General features: G+C 43.0%; 2 protein-coding genes across 4 annotated transcripts in view; both read right to left on the bottom strand.

Moving 5' to 3' along the window:
• LOC135547542 (interleukin-1 receptor type 1-like) overlaps positions 1-7,443 on the bottom strand; it is a 35,346-nt gene extending 27,903 nt beyond the window's left edge. The window contains 1 exon segment of the mRNA XM_064976631.1: positions 7,172-7,443. Within this exon segment, the coding sequence (XP_064832703.1) occupies positions 7,172-7,181 (10 nt within the window). The 5' untranslated portion in view covers positions 7,182-7,443.
• A 350-nt stretch (positions 7,444-7,793) lies between these two features.
• LOC135547540 (interleukin-1 receptor type 1-like) overlaps positions 7,794-21,183 on the bottom strand; it is a 40,341-nt gene continuing 26,951 nt past the window's right edge. For all 3 annotated transcript variants that reach the window (XM_064976629.1, XM_064976628.1, XM_064976630.1), the window contains 10 exons: positions 16,918-16,995; positions 14,519-14,771; positions 14,259-14,439; positions 13,411-13,600; positions 11,948-12,010; positions 11,556-11,691; positions 10,115-10,260; positions 9,763-9,906; positions 9,058-9,231; positions 7,794-8,591 (listed from right to left, as the gene is read on the bottom strand). In XM_064976629.1, coding sequence (XP_064832701.1) covers positions 8,116-8,591; positions 9,058-9,231; positions 9,763-9,906; positions 10,115-10,260; positions 11,556-11,691; positions 11,948-12,010; positions 13,411-13,600; positions 14,259-14,439; positions 14,519-14,771; positions 16,918-16,993 — 1,839 coding nt within the window. In that variant the 5' untranslated portion in view covers positions 16,994-16,995 and the 3' untranslated portion in view covers positions 7,794-8,115. The remainder of the gene's footprint in view (positions 8,592-9,057; positions 9,232-9,762; positions 9,907-10,114; positions 10,261-11,555; positions 11,692-11,947; positions 12,011-13,410; positions 13,601-14,258; positions 14,440-14,518; positions 14,772-16,917; positions 16,996-21,183) is intronic.

Here is a 21,183-nt window from a genome sequence, read left to right as displayed (position 1 = left end):
GTTTGACATTATAGCCATTACCATATATATGATTGAATATTATCTGCTGTTGGCTTGTGTGGATGTATGTATGTGTTATGCAACATAGCTGACTTGAAACATTGTGAAAAGCTTCAGGGCCATGGGCCTGAATGCAATGAGTTTGGGGGGGCACATTCAGAGTGTGGGGTTGCAGAACAAGCGGTCTTTTGTTAGATAAATCAAATCAAATCAAATTTTATTTGTCACATACACATGGTTAGCAGATGTTAATGCGAGTGTAGCGAAATGCTTGTGCTTCCAGTTCCGACAATGCAGTAATAACCAACAAGTAATCTAACTAACAATTCCAAAACTAATATCTTATACACAGTGTAAGGGGATAAAGAATATGTACATAAAGATATGAATGAGTGATGGTGCAGAGCAGCATAGGCAAGATACAGTAGATGGTATCGAGTACAGTATATACATATGAGATGAGTATGTAAACAAAGTGGCCTAGTTAAAGTGGCTACTGATACATGTATTACACAAGGATGCAGTAGATGATAGAGTACAGTATATACGTATACATATGAGATGAATAATGTAGGGTATGTAAACATTATATTAGGTAGCATTGTTTAAAGTGGCTAGTGATATATTTTACATCCTTTCCCATCAATTCCCATTATTGAAGTGGCTGGAGTTGAGTCAGTGTGTTGGCAGCAGCCACTCAATATTAGTGGTTGCTGTTTAACAGTCTGATGGCCTTGAGATAGAAGCTGTTTTTCAGTCTCTCGGTCCCAGCTTTGATGCACCTGTACTGACCTCGCCTTCTGGATGATAGCGGGGTTAACAGGCAGTGGCTCGGGTGGTTGTTGTCCTTGATGATCTATATGGCCTTCCTGTAACATCGGGTGGAGTTGTTGCCCTGGAGGGCAGGTAGTTTGCCCCCGGTGATACGTTGTGCAGACCTCACTACCCTCTGGAGAGCCTTACGGTTGTGGGCGGAGCAGTTGCCGTACCAGGATGCTCTCGATTGTGCATCTGTAGAAGTTTGTGAGTGTTTTTGGTGACAAGCCGAATTTCTTCAGCCTCCTGAGGTTGAAGAGGCGATGCTGCGCCTTCTTCACGATGCTGTCTGTGTGGGTGGACCAATTTAGTTTGTCTGTGATGTGTATGCCGAGGAACTTAAAACTTACTACCCTCTCCACTACTGTTCCATCGATGTGGATAGGGGGGTGTTCCCTCTGCTGTTTCCTGAAGTCCACAATCATCTCCTTAGTTTTGTTGATGTTGAGTGTGAGGTTATTGTCCTGACACCACACTCCGAGGGCCCTCACCTCCTCCCTGTAGGCCGTCTCGTCGTTGTTGGTAATCAAGCCTACCACTGTTGTGTCGTCCGCAAACTTGATGATTGAGTTGGAGGCGTGCGTTGCCGCGCAGTCGTGGGTGAACAGGGAGTACAAGAGAGGGCTCAGAACGCACCCTTGTGGGGCCCCAGTGTTGAGGATCAGCGGGGTGGAGATGTTGTTGCCTACCCTCACCACCTGGGGGCGGCCCGTCAGGAAGTCCAGTACCCAGTTGCACAGGGCGGGGTCGAGACCCAGGGTCTCGAGCTTGATGACGAGCTTGGAGGGTACTATGGTGTTAAATGCCGAGCTGTAGTCGATGAACAGCATTCTCACATAGGTATTCCTCTTGTCCAGATGGGTTAGGGCAGTGTGCAGTTTGGTTGAGATTGCGTCGTCTGTGGACCTATTTGGGCGGTAAGCTAATTGGAGTGGGTCTAGGGTGTCAGGTAGGGTGGAGGTGATATGGTCCTTGACTAGTCTCTCAAAGCACTTCATGATGACGGAAGTGAGTGCTACGGGGCGGTAGTCATTTAGCTCAGTTACCTTAGCTTTCTTGGGAACCGGAACAATGGTGGCCCTCTTGAAGCATGTGGGAACAGCAGACTGGTACAGGGATTGATTGAATATGCCCGTAAACACACCAGCCAGCTGGTCTGCGCATGCTCTGAGGGCGCGGCTGGGGATGCCGTCTGGGCCTGCAGCCTTGCGAGGGTTAACACGTTTAAATGTTTTACTCACCTCGGCTGCAGTGAAGGAGAGACCGCATGTTTCCGTTGCAGGCCGTGTCAGTGGTACTGTATTGTCCTCAAAGCGGGCAAAAAAGTTATTTAGTCTGCCTGGGAGTAAGACATCCTGGTCCGTGACTGAGCTGGATTTCATCTTGTAGTCCGTGATTGACTGTAGACCCTGCCACATACCTCTTATGTCTGAGCCGTTGAATTGAGATTCTACTTTGTCTCTATACTGACGCTTAGCTTGTTTGATTGCCTTACGGAGGGAATAGCTGCACTGTTTGTATTCGGTCATGTTACCAGTCACCTTGCTCTGATTAAAAGCAGTGGTTCGCGCTTTCAGTTTCACGCGAATGCTGCCATCAATCCACGGTTTCTGGTTAGGGAATGTTTTAATCGTTGCTATGGGAACGACATCTTCAATGCACGTTCTAATGAACTCGCACACCGAATCAGCGTATTCGTCAATGTTGTTGCCTGACGCAATACGAAACATGTTCCAGTCCACGTGATGGAAGCAGTCTTGGAGTGTGGAATCAGCTTGGTCGGACCAGCGTTGGACAGACCTCAGCGTGGGAGCTTCTTGTTTTAGTTTCTGTCTGTAGGCAGGGATCAGCAAAATGGAGTCGTGGTCAGCTTTTCCGAAAGGGGGGCGGGGCAGGGCCTTATATGCGTCGCGGAAGTTAGAATAATAGTGATCCAAGGTTTTGCCAGCCCTGGTGGCGCAATCGATATGCTGATACATTTTAGGGAGTCTTGTTTTCAGATTAGCCTTGTTAAAATCCCCAGCAACAATGAATGTAGCCTCAGGATGTATCGATTCCAGTTTGCAAAGAGTCAAATAAAGTTCATTCAGAGCCATCGATGTGTCTGCTTGGGGGGGAATATATACGGCTGTGATTATAATCGAAGAGAATTCTCTTGGTAGATAATGCGGTCTACATTTGATTGTGAGGAATTCTAAATCAGGTGAACAGAAGGATTTGAGTTCCTGTATGTTTCTGTGATCACACCACGTTTCGTTAGCCATAAGGCATACGCCCCACCACTCTTCTTACCAGAAAGGTGTTTGTTTCTGTCGGCGCGATGTATGGAGAAACCTGCTGGCTGCACCGCATCCGAGAGCGTCTCTCTAGTGAGCCATGTTTCCGTGAAGCAAAGAACGTTACAGTCTCTGATGTCCCTCTGGAATGCTACCCTTGCTCAGATTTCATCAACCTTGTCAAGAGACTGGACATTGGCGAGAAGAATGCTAGGAAGTGGGGCACGATGTGCCCATCTCCGTAGTCTGACCAGAAGACCGCCTCGTTTCCCTCTTTTACGAAGTCGTTTTTTTGGGTCGCCGGCTGGGATCCATTCCATTGTCCTGGTTGAAAGGCAGAACACAGGATCCGCTTCGCGAAAGTCATATTCTTGGTTGTACTGATGGTGAGTTGACGCTGATCTTATATTCAGTAGTCCTTCTCGACTGTATGTAATGAAACCTAAGATGACCTGGGGTACTAATGTAAGAAATAACACGTTAAAAAACAAAAAACTGCATAGTTTCCTAGGAACGCGAAGCGAGGCGGCCATCTCTGTCAGCGCCGGAAGTAGCAGGAGCCAGGTGCGAGATAACGGAGATAACGGTATCGAGCAGGCAGACTAAATAACTTTTTTGCCCGCTTTGAGGACAATACAGTGCCACTGACACGGCCTGCAACGAAAACATGCGGACTCTCCTTCACTGCAGCCGAGGTGAGTAAAACATTTAAGCGTGTTAACCCTCGCAAGGCTGCAGGCCCAGACGGCATCCCCAGCCGCGCCCTCAGAGCATGAGCAGACCAGCTGGCTGGTGTGTTTAAGGACATATTCAATCAATCCCTATCTCAGTCTGCTGTTCCCACATGCTTCAAGAGGGCCACCATTGTTCCTGTTCCCAAGAAAGCTAAGGTAACTGAGCTAAACGACTACCGCCCCGTAGCACTCACTTCCGTCATCATGAAGTGCTTTGAGAGACTAGTCAAGGACCATATCACCTCCACCCTACCTGACACCCTAGACCCACTTCAATTTGCTTACCGCCCAAATAGGTCCACAGACGATGCAATCTCAACCACACTGCACACTGCCCTAACCCATCTGGACAAGAGGAATACCTATGTGAGAATGCTGTTCATCAACTACAGCTCGGCATTTAACACCATAGTACCCTCCAAGCTCGTCATCAAGCTCGAGACCCTGGGTCTCGACCCCGCCCTGTGCAACTGGGTACTGGACTTCCTGATGGGCCGCCCCCAGGTGGTGAGGGTAGGCAACAACATCTCCACCCCGCTGATCCTCAACATTGGGGCCCCACAAGGGTGCGTTCTGAGCCCTCTCCTGTACTCCCTGTTCACCCACGACTGCGTGGCCACGCACGCCTCCAAATCAATCATCAAGTTTGAGGACGACACAACAGTGGTAGGCTTGATCACCAACAACGACGAGACGGCCTACAGGGAGGAGGTGAGGGCCCTCGGAGTGTGGTGTCAGGAAAATAACCTCACACTCAACGTCAACAAAACTAAGGAGATGATTGTGGACTTCAGGAAACGGCAGAGGGAACACCCCCTATCCACATCGAAGGAACAGTAGTGGAGAGGGTAGTAAGATTTAAGCTCCTCGGCATACACATCACAGACAAACTAAATTGGTCCACCCACACAGACAGCATTGTGAAAAAGGCGCAGCAGCGCCTCTTCAACCTCAGGAGGCTGAAGAAATTCGGCTTGTCACCAAAAGCACTCACAAACTTCTACAGATGCACAATCGAGTCCATCCTGGCGGGCTGTATCACCGCCTGGTACGTCAACTGCTCCGCCCACAACCGTAAGGCTCTCCAGAGGGTAGTGAGGTCTGCACAACGCGTCACCGGGGGCAAACTACCTGCCCTCCAGGACACCTACACCACCTGATGTCACAGGAAGGCCATAAAGATCATCAAGGACAACAACCACCCGAGCCACTGTCTGTTCACCCCGCTATCATCCAGAAGGCGAGGTCAGTACAGGTGCATCTAAGCTGGAACCGAGAGACTGAAAAACAGCTTCTATCTCAAGGCCATCAGACTGTTAAACAGCAACCACTAACATTGAGTGGCTGCTACCAACACACTGACTCAACTCCAGCCACTTTAATAATGGGAATTGATGGGAAATGATGTAAAATATATCCACTTTAAACAATGCTACCTAATATAATGTTTACATACCCTACATTATTCATCTCATATGTATACGTATATACTGTACTCTGTATCATCCACTGCATCTTTATGTAATACATGTATCACTAGCCACTTTAACTATGCCACTTTGTTTACATACTCATCTCAAATGTATATACTGTACTCGATACCATCTACTGTATCTTGCCTATGCTGCTCTGTACCATCACTCATTCATATATCTTTATGTACATATTCTTTATCCCCTTACACTTGTGTATAAGACAGTAGTTTTGGAATTGTTAGTTAGATTACTTGTTGGTTATTACTGCATTTTCGGAACTAGAAGCACAAGCATTTTGCTACACTCGCATTAACATCTGCTAACCATGTGTATGTGACAAATAAAATTTGATTTGATTTTATTTTATTTGGATGTTTTTCACAGCAACAGTTACATCTATCAACAGAAGCGCCAAGAAGCGGGGACCCGCCTGAGTGCCTGCAATAGGCTGAGCAAGTCTAAACCACGCCCAGTCTCTACTCTGACAGGCCGGCTCGGAAGCCGGAACTACTACTGCCATCAGGGTATATTATAATATCTTTGTCAGGAACAAGTCAGTTCTCTGTTTTGCCCTGCGAGGTGGGACAGAGAGCCCGTATATACGAAAATTGCATTCACCACTTATTGCTTAGCAAATAAAAAAATACATAGTATACAATCGGTGACTCATTGTCATATTTATCCTGATACCAGATTCGAATTGACGCAACTCTAACAGATCTAACAAGAAACTAATGGTTAAAGCTGGAATCCTTAGACGCTACATCCATTTTTGAACTTGTATATGAATGATATACTGTATACCCATTGACTCTTATAGGATATAACTTATGAATCCCACATGAGCTTAGTTCAACTGTCGTACATCTTCAGAACCAAAATATAAGCTTGTTTTACTCCAATGTTTGTAAACAATGTAAATGGAAACATCGTGGATGGTCAGTGCTTGCATCCATAGCGGTGTCTATGAATTTGAGAGTCTATATTTCTCCAGGCCCATCCCTCAGGTGGGGGGACCACTTTGTTTTTGATTCAATTAAGGATTCTAGCTTTAAAGTAGGATTTCTTAGGATTTTTGGATTGTAATTGGAGAAAATGTCTATAATATATCTGCAGTAATAGTGGAAAGATAGTGTTTCACAGTATAACTTACTCGCCAGTGTTGTGACTGGCTGTGATATTCGCCTATTGTTTTCTCCCGCCAGAACGACATCTGTTGTCAAAATGGGAAAGCTGTTCTGACTTTGTGGCTATGTTATCTAGTAGAAATCCCTCTGTCAATTCCTGGTTGTAAAGATTCTACACTGTTCTCTCAATTTCTGTTCACGTGAGAAAACAAACACGAAAATAGTGTAGGGGATCTATAGATATCTACTAGCACAATAGCAGATACCCATAGACTTCCACCAATTGCCTTAACGCAAGTGAGCATTGGCTTAGCTCTTACCTCTAACTTCCTTCATACTGGACACATAAAAATAGTATCCACGAGTTCATCTGACTCTGGGGAAGTAGATAAAGGACCTCATTGCCAAAATATAAAGGTATCCTTTTAAGGCCTGCAGTATGAACAAGACTTGAGAGCCTCCAGGCAGAGCTGCATAAATGGGGACTAGCTAATGAGCCATTGCAATTGAGACACACAAGCCCCATGGTGGAGTTGCTTCTCCGTGAGGACCACAAGCTTTACTGAAGACACTGTGTTGTGGTAGCCAGGTGGACCTCATGACATCGCTGCAGGACCATTCAAAAATCTATAAAGTTTCACTTTTTATCAGAACTTTTAACATGCTGTTAATCCTTCCTAATGGCTTCATGCTACATAAGCCCAAGTGTACCAATAGTTCGCATTAACAATTGCAATACTTACATGAATCCATGTATTTTCTTAGAGATGATAAACCCAAGGTCCTCCTCTTCACTTTGTTTCACACTGAGTGGTTTCAGGCTCGCGGAAGTGTGATTTTAAGTTAGATTCTTCAGTTTGGCAAGACAATGCTAGAGAATGTTTTCTTGAGGTGTGAAACAACCTCAGCTGGATTTTCCCCCATTGGATTTTAGAATCCCCAGTACTCCTAACCACACTTTCTTTGAAATGGCCTACGATCACATTGGATTACAGTAAAGCAGGTTACCAGTCACAGCCAGTTGTACCTGTATGTAAACTAGACAGAGCACGCAACCAACTTGTGCAAATCGCCACACCCTTTCTGGGAAGTTTCAGGACTGTGCTTTCATTAATAAATCATAAGGTGTTTGTTAATAGTCAGCTCACCATTTAGGAAACATTTAATAGTAAATGCCAGTAAGCTGTTCATAAATACTTTGGTCTCATAACAAATAACTGCATCCATAAATATTAATTTAAACACATAGCTTCTCATTGGAGGATTAACAAATCTGAAAAAAATATTTTAAAAATCCGAAATAAAGGAACATTGTTGGGAACATTTTTTAAGTAGACAAATAAAGACATCAAATACATTGTATAGAATGTACTGGGCTCTCTTTATTAAAGCTCTCTCACAGATGTGGTGTGTATGTAACACAGTGGTAAATTGTGTGTGTGTTTGAGTGGCTCTGCCAATATGTTCAGAATTAATACTCTTAACTGTGCATTTTACAACATTAATCGGTAGGATGATCAATCATCATCCCAGAGGATCAGTCCTCCAAAGTCTGATTCAATAATATTTCATGGAAATGTGTTGTGAGAGGCAGGAACAACATTTATACTCTCCATGGTATCAGAAGTCCTTTCATTCAACATTTCCTCATGTCTATCACTGTCCTCTCCAAAGCCCATCAATCCCATCACAAGTTCAACAGGCTGTTCTTCTCTGGGCACCTTGTCCTCATGCCCCTCACTGGCATATAATACCTCAACTCCTTCCAGAAGCGTGAGGACAAGAAAAGAGAGGGTGAGGAGAGAGGTGGCGAAGCCTGCTCCCCTCTCTTCTCCGCCACCTCTTTTCTCCACCTCCCACACCTCAACCCTTTGGTCCTCCTTGTCCTGCTACTCTTCCACCAGCAGACGGCGCCCTGGCGCTCCCGGAGGTGGCGCACCGACTCAGGGAAGAGGGCCAGCTGTGTAGGAGTGACCTCCTCCAGCTCCACCAGGACCACCTTAAGGGAGCCCTCCAGCAGGGCATGGTGCATGGCCGTCTGCCTCTCGAAGCTCTGCCAGGCCTCCAGGACAACGTTGCTGTCACTGCAGAACGTAGAGCCAGAGTAGACCAGGAGGAGACACCGGCTGGCCAGCATGCTCTCCTCCACAGCATCTACTACGGCTAGAGGGAGAGGGGGTCAGGGAGGAGAGGAGGGAAAGGGGGGTCAGGGAGGAGAAGAGGGAGAGGGGGTCAGGGAGGAGAAGAGGGAGAAGGGGGTCAGGGAGGAGAAGAGGGGGTTCAGGAAGGAGAAGAGGGATGGGGGGTCAGGGAGGAGAAGAGGGAGAGGGGGGGTCAGGGAGGAGAAGAGGGAGAGGGGGGTCAAGAGGAGGGAGGAGAAGAGGAAGAGGGGCAGGGAGAAGAAAAGGGGGAGGGGGAAAGAGAAGAGGGAGGAGGAGAGGGAGAGGAAGAAAGGGAGCAGGGAAAATGGTTATTAAAACATTGTCTAACCATTAAGATGGTTTCATAAGGTCTTTATGACTTCAAAAAGATTCCACATATTTCATCATCATGCTACATGTGTACTAATGCCAATGCTAAGATAATCTTGTGGAACCTGGAGCCCCAGGGTCGAACCGAGATGTCTTACATTCCCCTGGTAGGCTGTCCCGGCCCAGTATGAAGAGCCTGTAGCCACACCTCCCCTCCAGAACCTGGGGCAACGTGTGGAGGGCAAACATCTCTGCCTCTCCACAGGCCCTGCCCCCATCCCCAAACAGACGGGGGTAAGCCACGTACGCATCATACAGCTTCCCATCAGAGTCTGCCACATGCAGGACAGAGACAGGTAAAACAAAATAGGTGTGTTAGTGCTGGGCTGGAGCAAATGTCTCCACAAACCTGCCTAACAGAGGAGGCTTGGATATAAATGACATCATAGCCTATTCAGTGCCTCGTATGAATCTTCCTCTGTTTCCTCTGTCATGGAAAATGCAGTGCTTACATACTGCAGCTGTGGGATGTGCTACAGTACCTTGCTACATTTGCTACTGATTTTACTTGTGGTCAGGTGGGGAGTGGGAAACAAGCAATGCAACATTCATGTGTGTGGGTTTAAGTGTGGGCCTGGGGGTTTGTGGGGAGACATGCTGTATGTGCATTACAGTCTGTATCTGGTGTAGAATGCATGTTTATGCGAGTTTCCATTTTGTGAATGCACAGTATGCAATGAGTCTGCAGATAGTATGTATGTGTCCGTGCGTGTGTGTGCATGTCTGCGTGTGTGTGCTCAGGTATGTTTCTATTGAGTGTACTTGAGCAGTATATGTGCGATAAACTGTCTCTCATTGTGTACCTGTGTTTGGGTAGAGAAGCGGGAACACCCTCCTTAGCGACAGCACAATGTCAATCTTAAAGCGATGGTAAATAACAACACTAACAGTAAACACCAATACCAGACTAGTCAGTAGTACCCAAATAGGGAACAGGTTGTTTGGATCTGTGCAGAAAAAGAGAGAAGATAGCATTTATACCAGTTTTTACCCAAGGTCAAGCTGACTGGCTTTAATTCTTCAAACAGTTTTCAAAAGTGGTGAGGTTGCAGTTGTTATAATACAATATCAAAACAAGAGTAAAGGGCCAGGATAATATGTGTGTGATCTCTTTTGAAACATTTTTATGTTATCTTCCAGAAAGTGTTGTGTTACCTGTAGGCTGTAGTGTGAAGGAGGCAGAAGGACTGCCTCTGTCGCTGGAAACCTTACACGTGTAATGGATGGAAAAGTCTTCCTCTTCCACCGTCAAGAAATTCAAATTACGCTCCAACCATACACCCTTCTCTTCTATGCACTCCCTGGTTTAGGGGGAGGGGAAGAAAAGACAGACAAGTTCCCCCTTGTGAACGCACACTCAAACCATCACGGCCACAGTTCATAAAATAGCAGTGTGTGTTATCTTAAGTTCCATTCAAAGCAAGCACTACTGTGTGTTCAGGTATATGGGTCCTATTGTAATCTTAGCGCTGTACCTGATATGGTACCAACAGTTTAGATACTATACAGTAGACCATCTATCTGGATGACACAGAATACATGTAAAGACCAACGTCAGAGTAGAGAAGCAGGTACGGGGAGTAAACATTAAATAAGGAACAGACATGGACCAGCATCAACACACAGATAACATAACAACATATGACAGGGTAAAAGAGCTGGGGAACTGACAGATATAGGGGAGGTCATAACACAGGTGATTGAATCCAGGTGAGTCCAATAATTTGCTGAAGTGCGCGATGAGGTAAGCAGGTGTGCGTAAGGATGGTGGCAGGAGTGCACAGTGCTGGGCAGCCTGGCGCGAGAAAGTGGTAGCAGGCGTGACAAGTGCCATGAAAAAGTATTTCTGATTTTCTCTATTTTTGCATATTTTTTATACTGAATATTATCAGGTCTTCAAACAAAACCTAATATTAGATAAAGAGAACCTGTGTACAAAAATAATATATATACTTATTTCATTTATTTAATTCAAGTTATGCAAGTGTGAAAAAGTAATTGCTCCCTTTCACTCTATAAGTCATTGTGCCATCTGCAATGACTGCAACCAAATGCTTCCTGTAGTTGTTGATCAGTCTCTCACATCGCTGTGGAGGGATTTTGGCCCACTATTGCATGCAGAATTGCTTTAACTCAGCGACATTTGTGAGTTTTTAAGCATGAACTGCTCGTTTCAAGTCCTGCCACAACATCTCAACTGGGATAGGTTTGGAATTTGACTTGGCCATTACAAAACTTCACATTTGTTGCATTTGAACCATTTTCATGTAGACTTGACAGTGTGTTTAGGATCATTGTCTTGCTGCATGACCCAGCTGCGCCTCAGCTTCAACTCACAGACAGATGGACAGAAAGTTGTTCAGGTTCTGAGGCACAGGGGAATTGGGTGGTGCATAACTTTGATAAAATTTGTAACTTTTATTTGTAAACTCAGGTTCCCTTTATCTAATATTAGGTTTTGGTTGAAGATCTGATAACATTCAGTATCAAAAATATACAAAAAAAGAGCAAATCAGAAAGGGGGCAAATACTTCTTCACGGAACTGTCGAATTATTACATTGTGTATTGTGATGCTGTTGTGTTGTCTCAACCTACCTTTCTGATTCCTGAAAGATGCGCTCTGAAACAATTTTGGAAATTGAGTTCTCTCTTGAAATCCAATTCAAATTTGCACAATGTTTATTCCCCACACTCGGGACAAACACCCGACACATCTTACTGAAGGAAGAACCTAGGGGATAAACATTGAATTCTTTATTTGCATCATGAATTAAAAGAACTGTACAAACTCGCACACACACACACACACACACACACACACACACACACACACACACACACACACACACACACACACACACACACACACACACACACACACACACACACACACACACACACACACACACACACACACACACACACACACTCACACACAAAGATATGCACACACATATACAGTACATGTTCTATAGTGGCTTACTCACCCAAATCTGCTTTGATGATCTCATTGGCAGGTTCAACCACTTTGGGCTCCAGGCAATACTCCACTGAAATAATGACAATGAGTCAAAAACATCATAGACAGACATAAATATGCAGTCACATGACCCTATTGAACACAACCATTTCTGAGCTCTCACAGAGCAAAGTTTCAAAGCAGCCTCTATGAAATCATAACCTCTCATTCATGTACTGTACAGTGTCTTCAAAAAGTATCCCACAATTTGTTTTATTACAGCTTGAATTTAAAATGTATGACATTTAAATATTTGTATCACTGGCCAACACACAGTATCCCATAATGTGAAAGTGGAATTATGTCAAATATTCAATGCCTTTCTTATGGCAAGCCTGAATACGTGCAGGAGTAAAATGTAGATTAACAAGTTACTTAATAAGTTGCATGGACTCACTCTGTGTGCAATAATAGTGTTGATCATGAATTTTGAATGACTACCTGATATCTGTACCCCACATATACAGCACAATTACATGTAAGGTCCCTCAGTCGAGCAGTGAATTTCAAACACAGGTTCTACCACAAAGACCAGGGAGGTTTCCCAATGCCTCGCAAAGAAGGGAAACTATTGTTGATGGGTCAAGTAAAAATAAAGCAGACAGTGAATATCAGTTTGAGCATGGTGAAATAAGTTCAGGAGTAAAATTAATTACACTTTGGATGGTTACAGTTTGGATGGTGTTTCAATACACCCATTCACTGCAAAGATACAGGTGTCCTTCTTAACTCAGTTGTCAGAGGCAGGAAACTGCTTAGGGATTTCACAATGAGGCCAATGGTGACTTTAAAACAGTTATGGACTTCAATGGATGTGATAGGAAGAAACTTAGGATGGATCAACAACATTGTAGTTACTCCACAATACTAACCGAATTGACAGAGTGAAAGGATGGAAGCCTGTACAGAATAGAAGTATTCTACAACATGCATCCTGTTTGCAATAAGGCACTAAAGTAAATCTGCAAAGAAAGTGGCAGAGCAATTCACTTTTTGTCCTGAATACAAAGTCTTAGGTTTGTGGAAAATCCAATGCAACACACAACTGACTACCACTCTCCCTATTTTCAAACATAGTGGTGGCTGCATCGTGTTATGGGTATGCTTGTAATCGTTAAGGACTGGGGAGTTTTTTCATTTTAAAAAAGTAACGGAATTCAGCTAAACACAGGCAAACACAAGCCAAATCTACACTGAAGTTGTTTACAGTGAATGTTCCTGAGGAGCCGATTTACAGTTTAGACTTAAATCTGCTTGAAAATCTATGACAGATGGCAGGACCTGACAAGGTTGTCTAGTAATCATCTGTAACCAGTTTGACTTTCACTGTCTCTGTAATGGCTGTGGTAAGGATTGGGGCTATATGGTAATAATCTGATCCTAGATCTGTGGTTAAGGACAACTTTTATGAGCTGTGCCAGCGATACTCACCGTCCACCATACCGTTGATGGTTTCTGAGATCCTGCCGCTGAACCCTTCCAAGTTAAAGGTCATGGTGCAGGTGTAGAACGCATTATCCTCAAGGGTGACCACTGTTACTCGGAGTAACTCCACAGTACTGAGACTGACATAACTAAACCTGTTCCACAAGGGATCATCTTCCACAATGGGTTCACAGCCCTGGCAGGGTTAAAATAGAAATGCACACTGAAAGGTAGTGGTAATGGAATATGGCTAGTAGTACAAAATTAATACACTATTCAATTACAGATAAGTTCTGATAATGTCTTACCTTAGAAGACCAACTCTCATAACAATTCAATGCAGTTCAATGTGTGAGACAAATGAACAATGAAAGTGTATATAGTGTGTCTGAAGTAACATTGTCTGAAATGTAGTCACTCGTAGTAATAACCCTACATTCCTATAGTTTTAAACACAAATTAAGCATACATAGAAATGGACTGAATGACTGAAAATAAAGATTTCAAACAGGCTTTCCAGCATTGTCAAGCATGAGACCAGAAATCCGCCATGGCATTTCTGACACATCAGACCCTTTTTCCATTGAGGCCCCGACATTGGCCCATTTTCTTTCCTTGTGGCCCCCAAAAGGCCCGTTTTTTGTCTCTGTGGCCCCCATTCTTAGCCAGATAATTCTAATTCTGTCCAAAAAAACTAAAAAAGTTAGGCGATCCCATTGGACCAGCCCATTCGGTATTTTCCCAAAATGCCATTTTCTCAAAATGCTAGATGGCTAGTTCGCCCCTGCTGTCAGGCATCCCCTCTCAACACTCTCCTATTGCACTGCATTGTCTGTTTACCCCATTGGACTCACCTTGTACCACTGGATGGAGTAGTTGTCTACTTCCCTGATATGGTCACTCAATGGGCAGTTCAGGAAAGAGGTGGTTGTGTTGGTCAGGAACTGTTGGGCCTTTTCTGGTCGACCACATTCTTCTGGGTTGGTGTGGTTCACAATCAGTAAGGCAACCTTCTTGTAGCACTCGGAGGGTAGTCTGTTATCAAAGGTAACAGGAAAGATTTACACCACACACATATACACACACACACAGCAGACAAATGTATAGCCCCTACCTCACAACACACTCATAGTCTCCAGCATCTTCCATCGTGATGTTAAAAATCCAGAGTGTCTTCCCCCGCACCAGAGTCTTTCCTGTCTCCCTGGTCACCTCTGTCCCAGTCCTTAGGTAATACCATGAGATGTTATAGGGGGTGCTGTGGTAGTTGAACCCATTGAGGTCCAACAGGGTGGATGTCAACATGGCAGCATCACCGGAAACTGAAAAGACCCACTCAGGCTCTCGTCCTTTGTCCTCACAGAGCTCTGCACACAAAGAGTATATAGAGTAAAGACAAACATGCAGTACAGGGACTGTTTGAGGACCACCATCTTATTTAACGAGTCCACGTCTTAAAGAACAGAATATGTTGGGGAAATGATGCACACCAAAAAAGTATGCAATTATTATGCGTGTCATGTAGTATGCATAGACAGAGTTTTTACAGAGATGGTCTTTCAAAATATATCTCTTCACAACAAATTCTCCAGTGTTCGTTGTTTTATTAACATTGATGGTGTTAAATCAATACTGAAATTGTTGAGTCTATGGACACATAGACACCAGAGTAGTGTTAAATGAACACACTGATTAGTGTCAAGCCTTATTCAAATATTTCCCACAGTGCCTTACCTTTTGAGCAAAATGTAGAGTTACCACCCGTGACTGTATTTTTTTGTGACAGAGACATAATTGTTGCATTCATCCATTTTTTGTGCTGTAGACTTTAAAAAGTAAGATCCTAAATGAATATGTTGTCATAAAAATTGTATATTTAACACAATGCCATATGTATTTCATAAGGCCTTATTTTGCAGGCATAGTTTTAACCAAATACAGGGGCCTGAAACTCATACACGTCACTTTGAACAAAAACCATGCCCATCATTATATTTCCCAGCATGCTCTATTGCAGGAAGATTTTTTTTTGGAATTGTTTGTTTCAATATCTGTTTGTGCAGGTACATTGGTACATTGATTGATTACGTGTTTGTAGCCCATTAGCAACAAACGTAAACCTTTTATTCTGAGAGTGTAATACAAGGGCCTGAAATCCATGTTTTACAAGCCACATCAGGCCTGCAAATCACATTATGCTGGCTTACAGGGTGATGTGTAATTCCTATTGAAATCCAATCAGTGAGTGGAGATCCAACAGATTGGAAAATGAATTCACCTGCAACCTGCATTCAGAATGACTGTCAGGGTTAGGAACATTAGGAACTAACTGATTTGAACTTAGTGATTGGATTAGTTTAGAAAAATATATGTAGTTTATCTTTGTGTAGTATACGATAAATCAGTCAATCAATGTACGTGCACAAACATAGATATTGAAACAAACAATTCTAAAATATCAACCTGCAAAACAGCATATGCCGGTCGTAGTTTTGGTTCAAAGTGATGTGTATGAGATTCAGGCCTCTGTATTAGGGTAAAACTAGGTCCTCAAAATAAGGCCTTACGAAAAACATATGGTATATATATACCATAGACCAAAATATATATATTTTATGATAACATTCACTAAGGATCTCATTTAATACTGGGTGAACTCCATATGACTGAAAATGGATGAATGCAACAACCATGTCTCTGTTATTAATAACAAATATTGTCATGGGTGGAAACTACAATTTACTTAGAAGGCAAGACAATCTGGGAAATATTTGAATAAGGCTTTACACTAAACAGAAAGTTGATTTAACACGGTTGCGGTTTTTATATGGGGTCCATAGACAACACTTTCAGTGTTGATTTAAAGGTCATGAATAGTTCAAATGAAGTTTTTCATGAAATTGGATGATATTTGAAGGAAACCAGATCAAATTATGATGATCAAGGTATGAAACATGACTGTAGATTCTACATTGATAAAGTTTGATCATAAAGTTACTGGTCCCCTCCCCCACGTCAAACACTTAGATTAATTATTTAGGTAACAACGTGACATCATCTTAACTCTTTTTTTAATACACCAATGGTACTCTACCATGATATTCTCTTACCTAATTAAATAACTATAATTAACCAACATCGGAAAATACATGTTTGCAGAGGGGCATGGTTTATATAGCTAGATAGATATTCTATTGGTGCCAAAATGTGACTGAATGGTGTCAGAAAATATAATTACACGTTTACCCTATTAATCTATGGCAAATATTCTTATATTTTTCCCCTTTCATGTTTGTCTGGTGTTAGCTAGTTACTGGCTAGCCAGGTCTTCAGCCAGCATGGAACAAATGGGGGGAAGGGTAGTTTAAAACTGCACGCAGATATTTGCAGTCTTGCTTTATAAAATTATATAATTCCATCAACACCCACCAGAGGCAGACTTAAATCATGACAAAGTGAAGGACCATGTTTCCAGATACAATGAATTCTGTGGGTAAAATTCATCCTACTTACCTCCTACTGCCTTGGAGTTGCCAGTGAGACAGAGGAGTGAGAAGAGCAAGAGCTGCAACCTCTGACTCCAATCCATAGCTAAAACAAAGAGACACACAGAATCACTTGTGAGTTTTAGTCACACATTGCCATAATAGACTCAAACAAACTATCAGAATCTTCAGCAAGTGAAATGATCAGACACACAAAAGTACCATGCTTCTTTCTGACCATCCACTTAATCCCTTACTTGTCAACTGAATGTCAGTCTCCCACACTCCACAGCTACACAAATTATCCAGTGTTAAATCAACACAGAGAGTGTTAAATTAACACTGAAAGTGTGTACCCCTATAGACACTGGAACATTTTAAATAAACACACTGCTCGGTGTAAAGCCTTATTTTTTTATTTGTTTTTACTTTTTCCTAGAGTGCATTGCTTTTCAAGTGAATTGTAGAGATACAGTACTATCCGAGACTGTATTTGTTAGTGACAGAGACATGGTTGTTGCATTCATCAGCTGTCCGAGCAGCTAACCGATCACTGCAGCTGTACATAGCACATCTGTAAATAGCCCATCCAATCTACCTACTTCATCTCCATAATGTTTTTATTTACTTTTCTGCTCTTTTGCACACCAGTATTTCTACGTGCACATCATAATCTGCACATCTATCACTCCAGTGTTAATTTGCTAAATTGTAATTACTTGCTACTGTGGCCTATTTATTGGCTTACCTCCTCACGCCATTTGCACACACTGTATATAGACTTTGTTTTTTTTCTATTGTGTTATTGACTGTACGCTTGTTTATTCCATGTGTAACTCTGTGTTGTTGTTTGTGTCGCACTGCTTTGCTTTATTGTGGCCAGGTAGCAGTTGTAAATGAGAACTTGTTCTCAACTAGCCTACCTGGTTAAATCAAGGTTAAATAAAATAAAAATATATATTTACAGTCCAAGGGACTACACCAAGTGAGATCCTGAGCAAATGTGTTATCATAAATGGTTTATTATTTAACACAATACAAAACATTATTCATATGGCATAATGTTAAGGGCCTACTCTGAACATAACTAAATGTTGAATTAACACTCAGTGTTGTATAATAACCCCAGCGTTGGTGTTAATAACCAGAGTTGAACCAAAACCACACCCATCATAATCATATTTTACAGCGTGCTCTATTTCAGGTTGATTTATTAAAAATTGCAAGTACAATAATTAATTAATGTTATGCATCTCAAATATATATGTCATACATTTTCCAAACTAAGCCGACGTGTTACTTGGATTTATTGCGCCAGTTACTGAAATGGTTTTTCCAGTTTAGATGCTTTAGGTCCGGTATTCCCAAACTGGGCTATGTACAATGCCGTCGGGGGTATGCCAAATATAAATGTGATTCACATTTTCAAACAGTCCGTTTATATTTTTCAACGGGGCTATGCATTTGGGTGAGGTTTGTTTCTCACCTTAGTAGCCTTGTTTCACTGCCAAAAATCAAAAGCCAAATAACAACACAATGTCAAATACAGGTAGTCTTGTCAAATAATTAACATCCAATCACATTAACCGTTACTCTCTCGCGGGAATTCCGATAACGGTCCGTATGCAGCCAACTGCGCTGGTGCTCATACCGTTTGCTAGAAAATGGATAAATGGTTAAAAAAAAGTAAGGTCCGAGTCCATAGAGACCCATACCAGCAGTACTCCACCTGCAAATGTCGACAACACAAGTTGTTCTGCTTCCACGAGCACATCCAATGCTAGCATCAGTAGTTCTCCATTTGTTGTTAGCCCAGCATGTATAAAACATGCATGTAACATGTATAAAAGCAACAGATACCATTAATACGAATTTGTTCTTAACTGACTTGCCTAGTTAAATAAAGGTTAAATAAATTAAAACATTTAATTGACAGTGTGGGAGAGTAACCTTCATTCACTTTCCTCTATGCCAGATGTGGTGATCGTCTACTAATGATTTACTATAATAAGCTTAAAACTGTACTTCTCTCGGAGCATTCCCACCATCCATTTGAATAGGCAGACATTGTTACTGCAGCTGGTTGGCTGAAGTCGTTAATTGTCCATTTCGGGAACACTTTACTGTAGGTGTCCTTACGAATGCATTCATGAAGCCTTTTTTAACAGCTGTGTTACACCTAATATTTTTAAATGGTAATGAGTTGCGGCATTAGATGATATAAAACTAGTTATAATTGGTGTCAAAGAGGACTGTTCATCCTGTCATATTCTCTAATGTCAACTGTTAGTAACAACTGCTACACAGTCTACATGACAACTTTGTCATATGTTATTACATGCTACATAAGAGTCTACATACCAGATGTTATAACAGGGTGTTTTGTCATTTACCATCCTCTGTGTCACATTATTAAATTGAATGGAATGGCGGACGTCATAACCTTGTCATATGGCTTTATAGTGTGTGCACAAACACCTTCAGTATAGTGACTTTCATTTGAAGTGTTATGGAACAGCTACTGTATGAATGTGCTTATACCACAGGTCGAGTTGAATATCACAAAATGTTACCATTCACATGATCTCCAAGAAACATGGGCAAATGGGAGCACAGATGTAGATTTGATTCTGGCGCCTACTAGCACTCTTGTCTCCACATCCTGTAGTGCCTCTGTCAAGGCCCAGCCTTATGGCTGTAGCCTAGCAGTTAACAGCGCTGGGCCAGTAACTGAAAGATAGCAGGTTCGAATCCCCAAGCTTACTTGGTGAAAAATCTGTTTATTCTCTTGAGCAAGGCACTTAACCCTAATCACTCTGGATAAGAGCGTCTACTAAATTACTAAAATCTAAAAATGTAAAAGCATATCGTCAATGGCACATCATCCAGAATAGACACTATGTTGTTACATGATATAAAGCAAAGATATTGAAAACTCCATGTAGAAGCAGAATGTACATTTGATATATAATAATAATATATCCCATTTAGCAGACGCTTTTGTCCAAAGCGACTTACAAGTCAGCTGGGGCCACAACTTTTACATATGGGTGGCCCCAGCGGGAATCGAACCCACGACGCTTGGCGTTGCAAGCGCCATGCTCTACCGACTGAGCCACACCTCTCCCATATCACTCTCATTACAAGTGGACATAAGTAGTCTGACACCACACAGTTGATAACTTAGTTATAATAACAGCTGTTATACAGTTATACACCTCCACTGTGAAGTGTGTCTGTCAGACTTAGTATAATCTGGCCAGTCAACCAAACATCCTCCTTGATAAAAAGTAAAGCTTGTATTGAAGGAGGGAATTGAAAAGTCCAAGAGACTATCATGTTTCAGGAGAAGACACAGATGCAGACAGTGTCAAAGTAACAAAAGTTTATTACTAGAACAGGGGGCAGGCAAAGTGACAGGTCAAGGGCAGGCAGAGGTCAGTAATCCAGATCAGAGTCCATAAGGCACTGTACGGCAGGCAGTCGCGGGGTCAGGGCAGGCAGAGGTCAGTAATCCAGATCAGAGTCCATAAGGCACAGTACGGCAGGCAGTCGCGGGGTCAGGGCAGGCAGAGGTCAGTAATCCAGATCAGAGTCCATAAGGCACAGTACGGCAGGCAGTCGCGGGGTCAGGGCAGGCAGAGGTCAGTAATCCAGATCAGAGTCCATAAGGCACAGTACGGCAGGCAGTCGCGGGGTCAGGGCAGGCAGAGGTCAGTAATCCAGATCAGAGTCCATAAGGCACTGTACGGCAGGCAGTCGCGGGGTCAGGGCAGGCAGAGGTCAGTAATCCAGATCAGAGTCCATAAGGCACAGTACGGCAGGCAGTCGCGGGGTCAGGGCAGGCAGAGTGGTCAAAAAACGTGAAAACAGAAACTAAAACAAGGCAGGAGCAAGGGAAAAACACTGGTAGGCTTGATGAACAAAACAAACTGGCGACAGAGAACACAGGTATAAATACACTGAGGATAATGGGGAAGATGGGCGACACCTGGAGGGGGGTGGAGACAAGGACAAAGACAGGTGAAACAGATCAGGGTGTGACAGAGTCAAGTCATGCAGTGAGTCAATCCAGACCAGCTGAGAACAGGAAGCTTAGCTTTCACAACCCTGACCTCATGACTCGTACGCCTCACAGTATCATCACTCCAGGGATAGCCAACCCTGCTGCTGGACAGCAACTGGGGTTGCAGGCTTTTGCTAAATCACACCTGATGTTTGACATTTTTTTGCACTATAAGGATCTAATAACACAAGCAATTCACTGCACCCACTATAACAACTACTAAACTGT

This window comes from Oncorhynchus masou, chromosome 10 (genome assembly GCF_036934945.1).
Source record: "Oncorhynchus masou masou isolate Uvic2021 chromosome 10, UVic_Omas_1.1, whole genome shotgun sequence".
NCBI classification, from domain to species: domain Eukaryota; kingdom Metazoa; phylum Chordata; class Actinopteri; order Salmoniformes; family Salmonidae; genus Oncorhynchus; species Oncorhynchus masou.
This window is presented reverse-complemented; position numbering and strand designations above follow the sequence as displayed.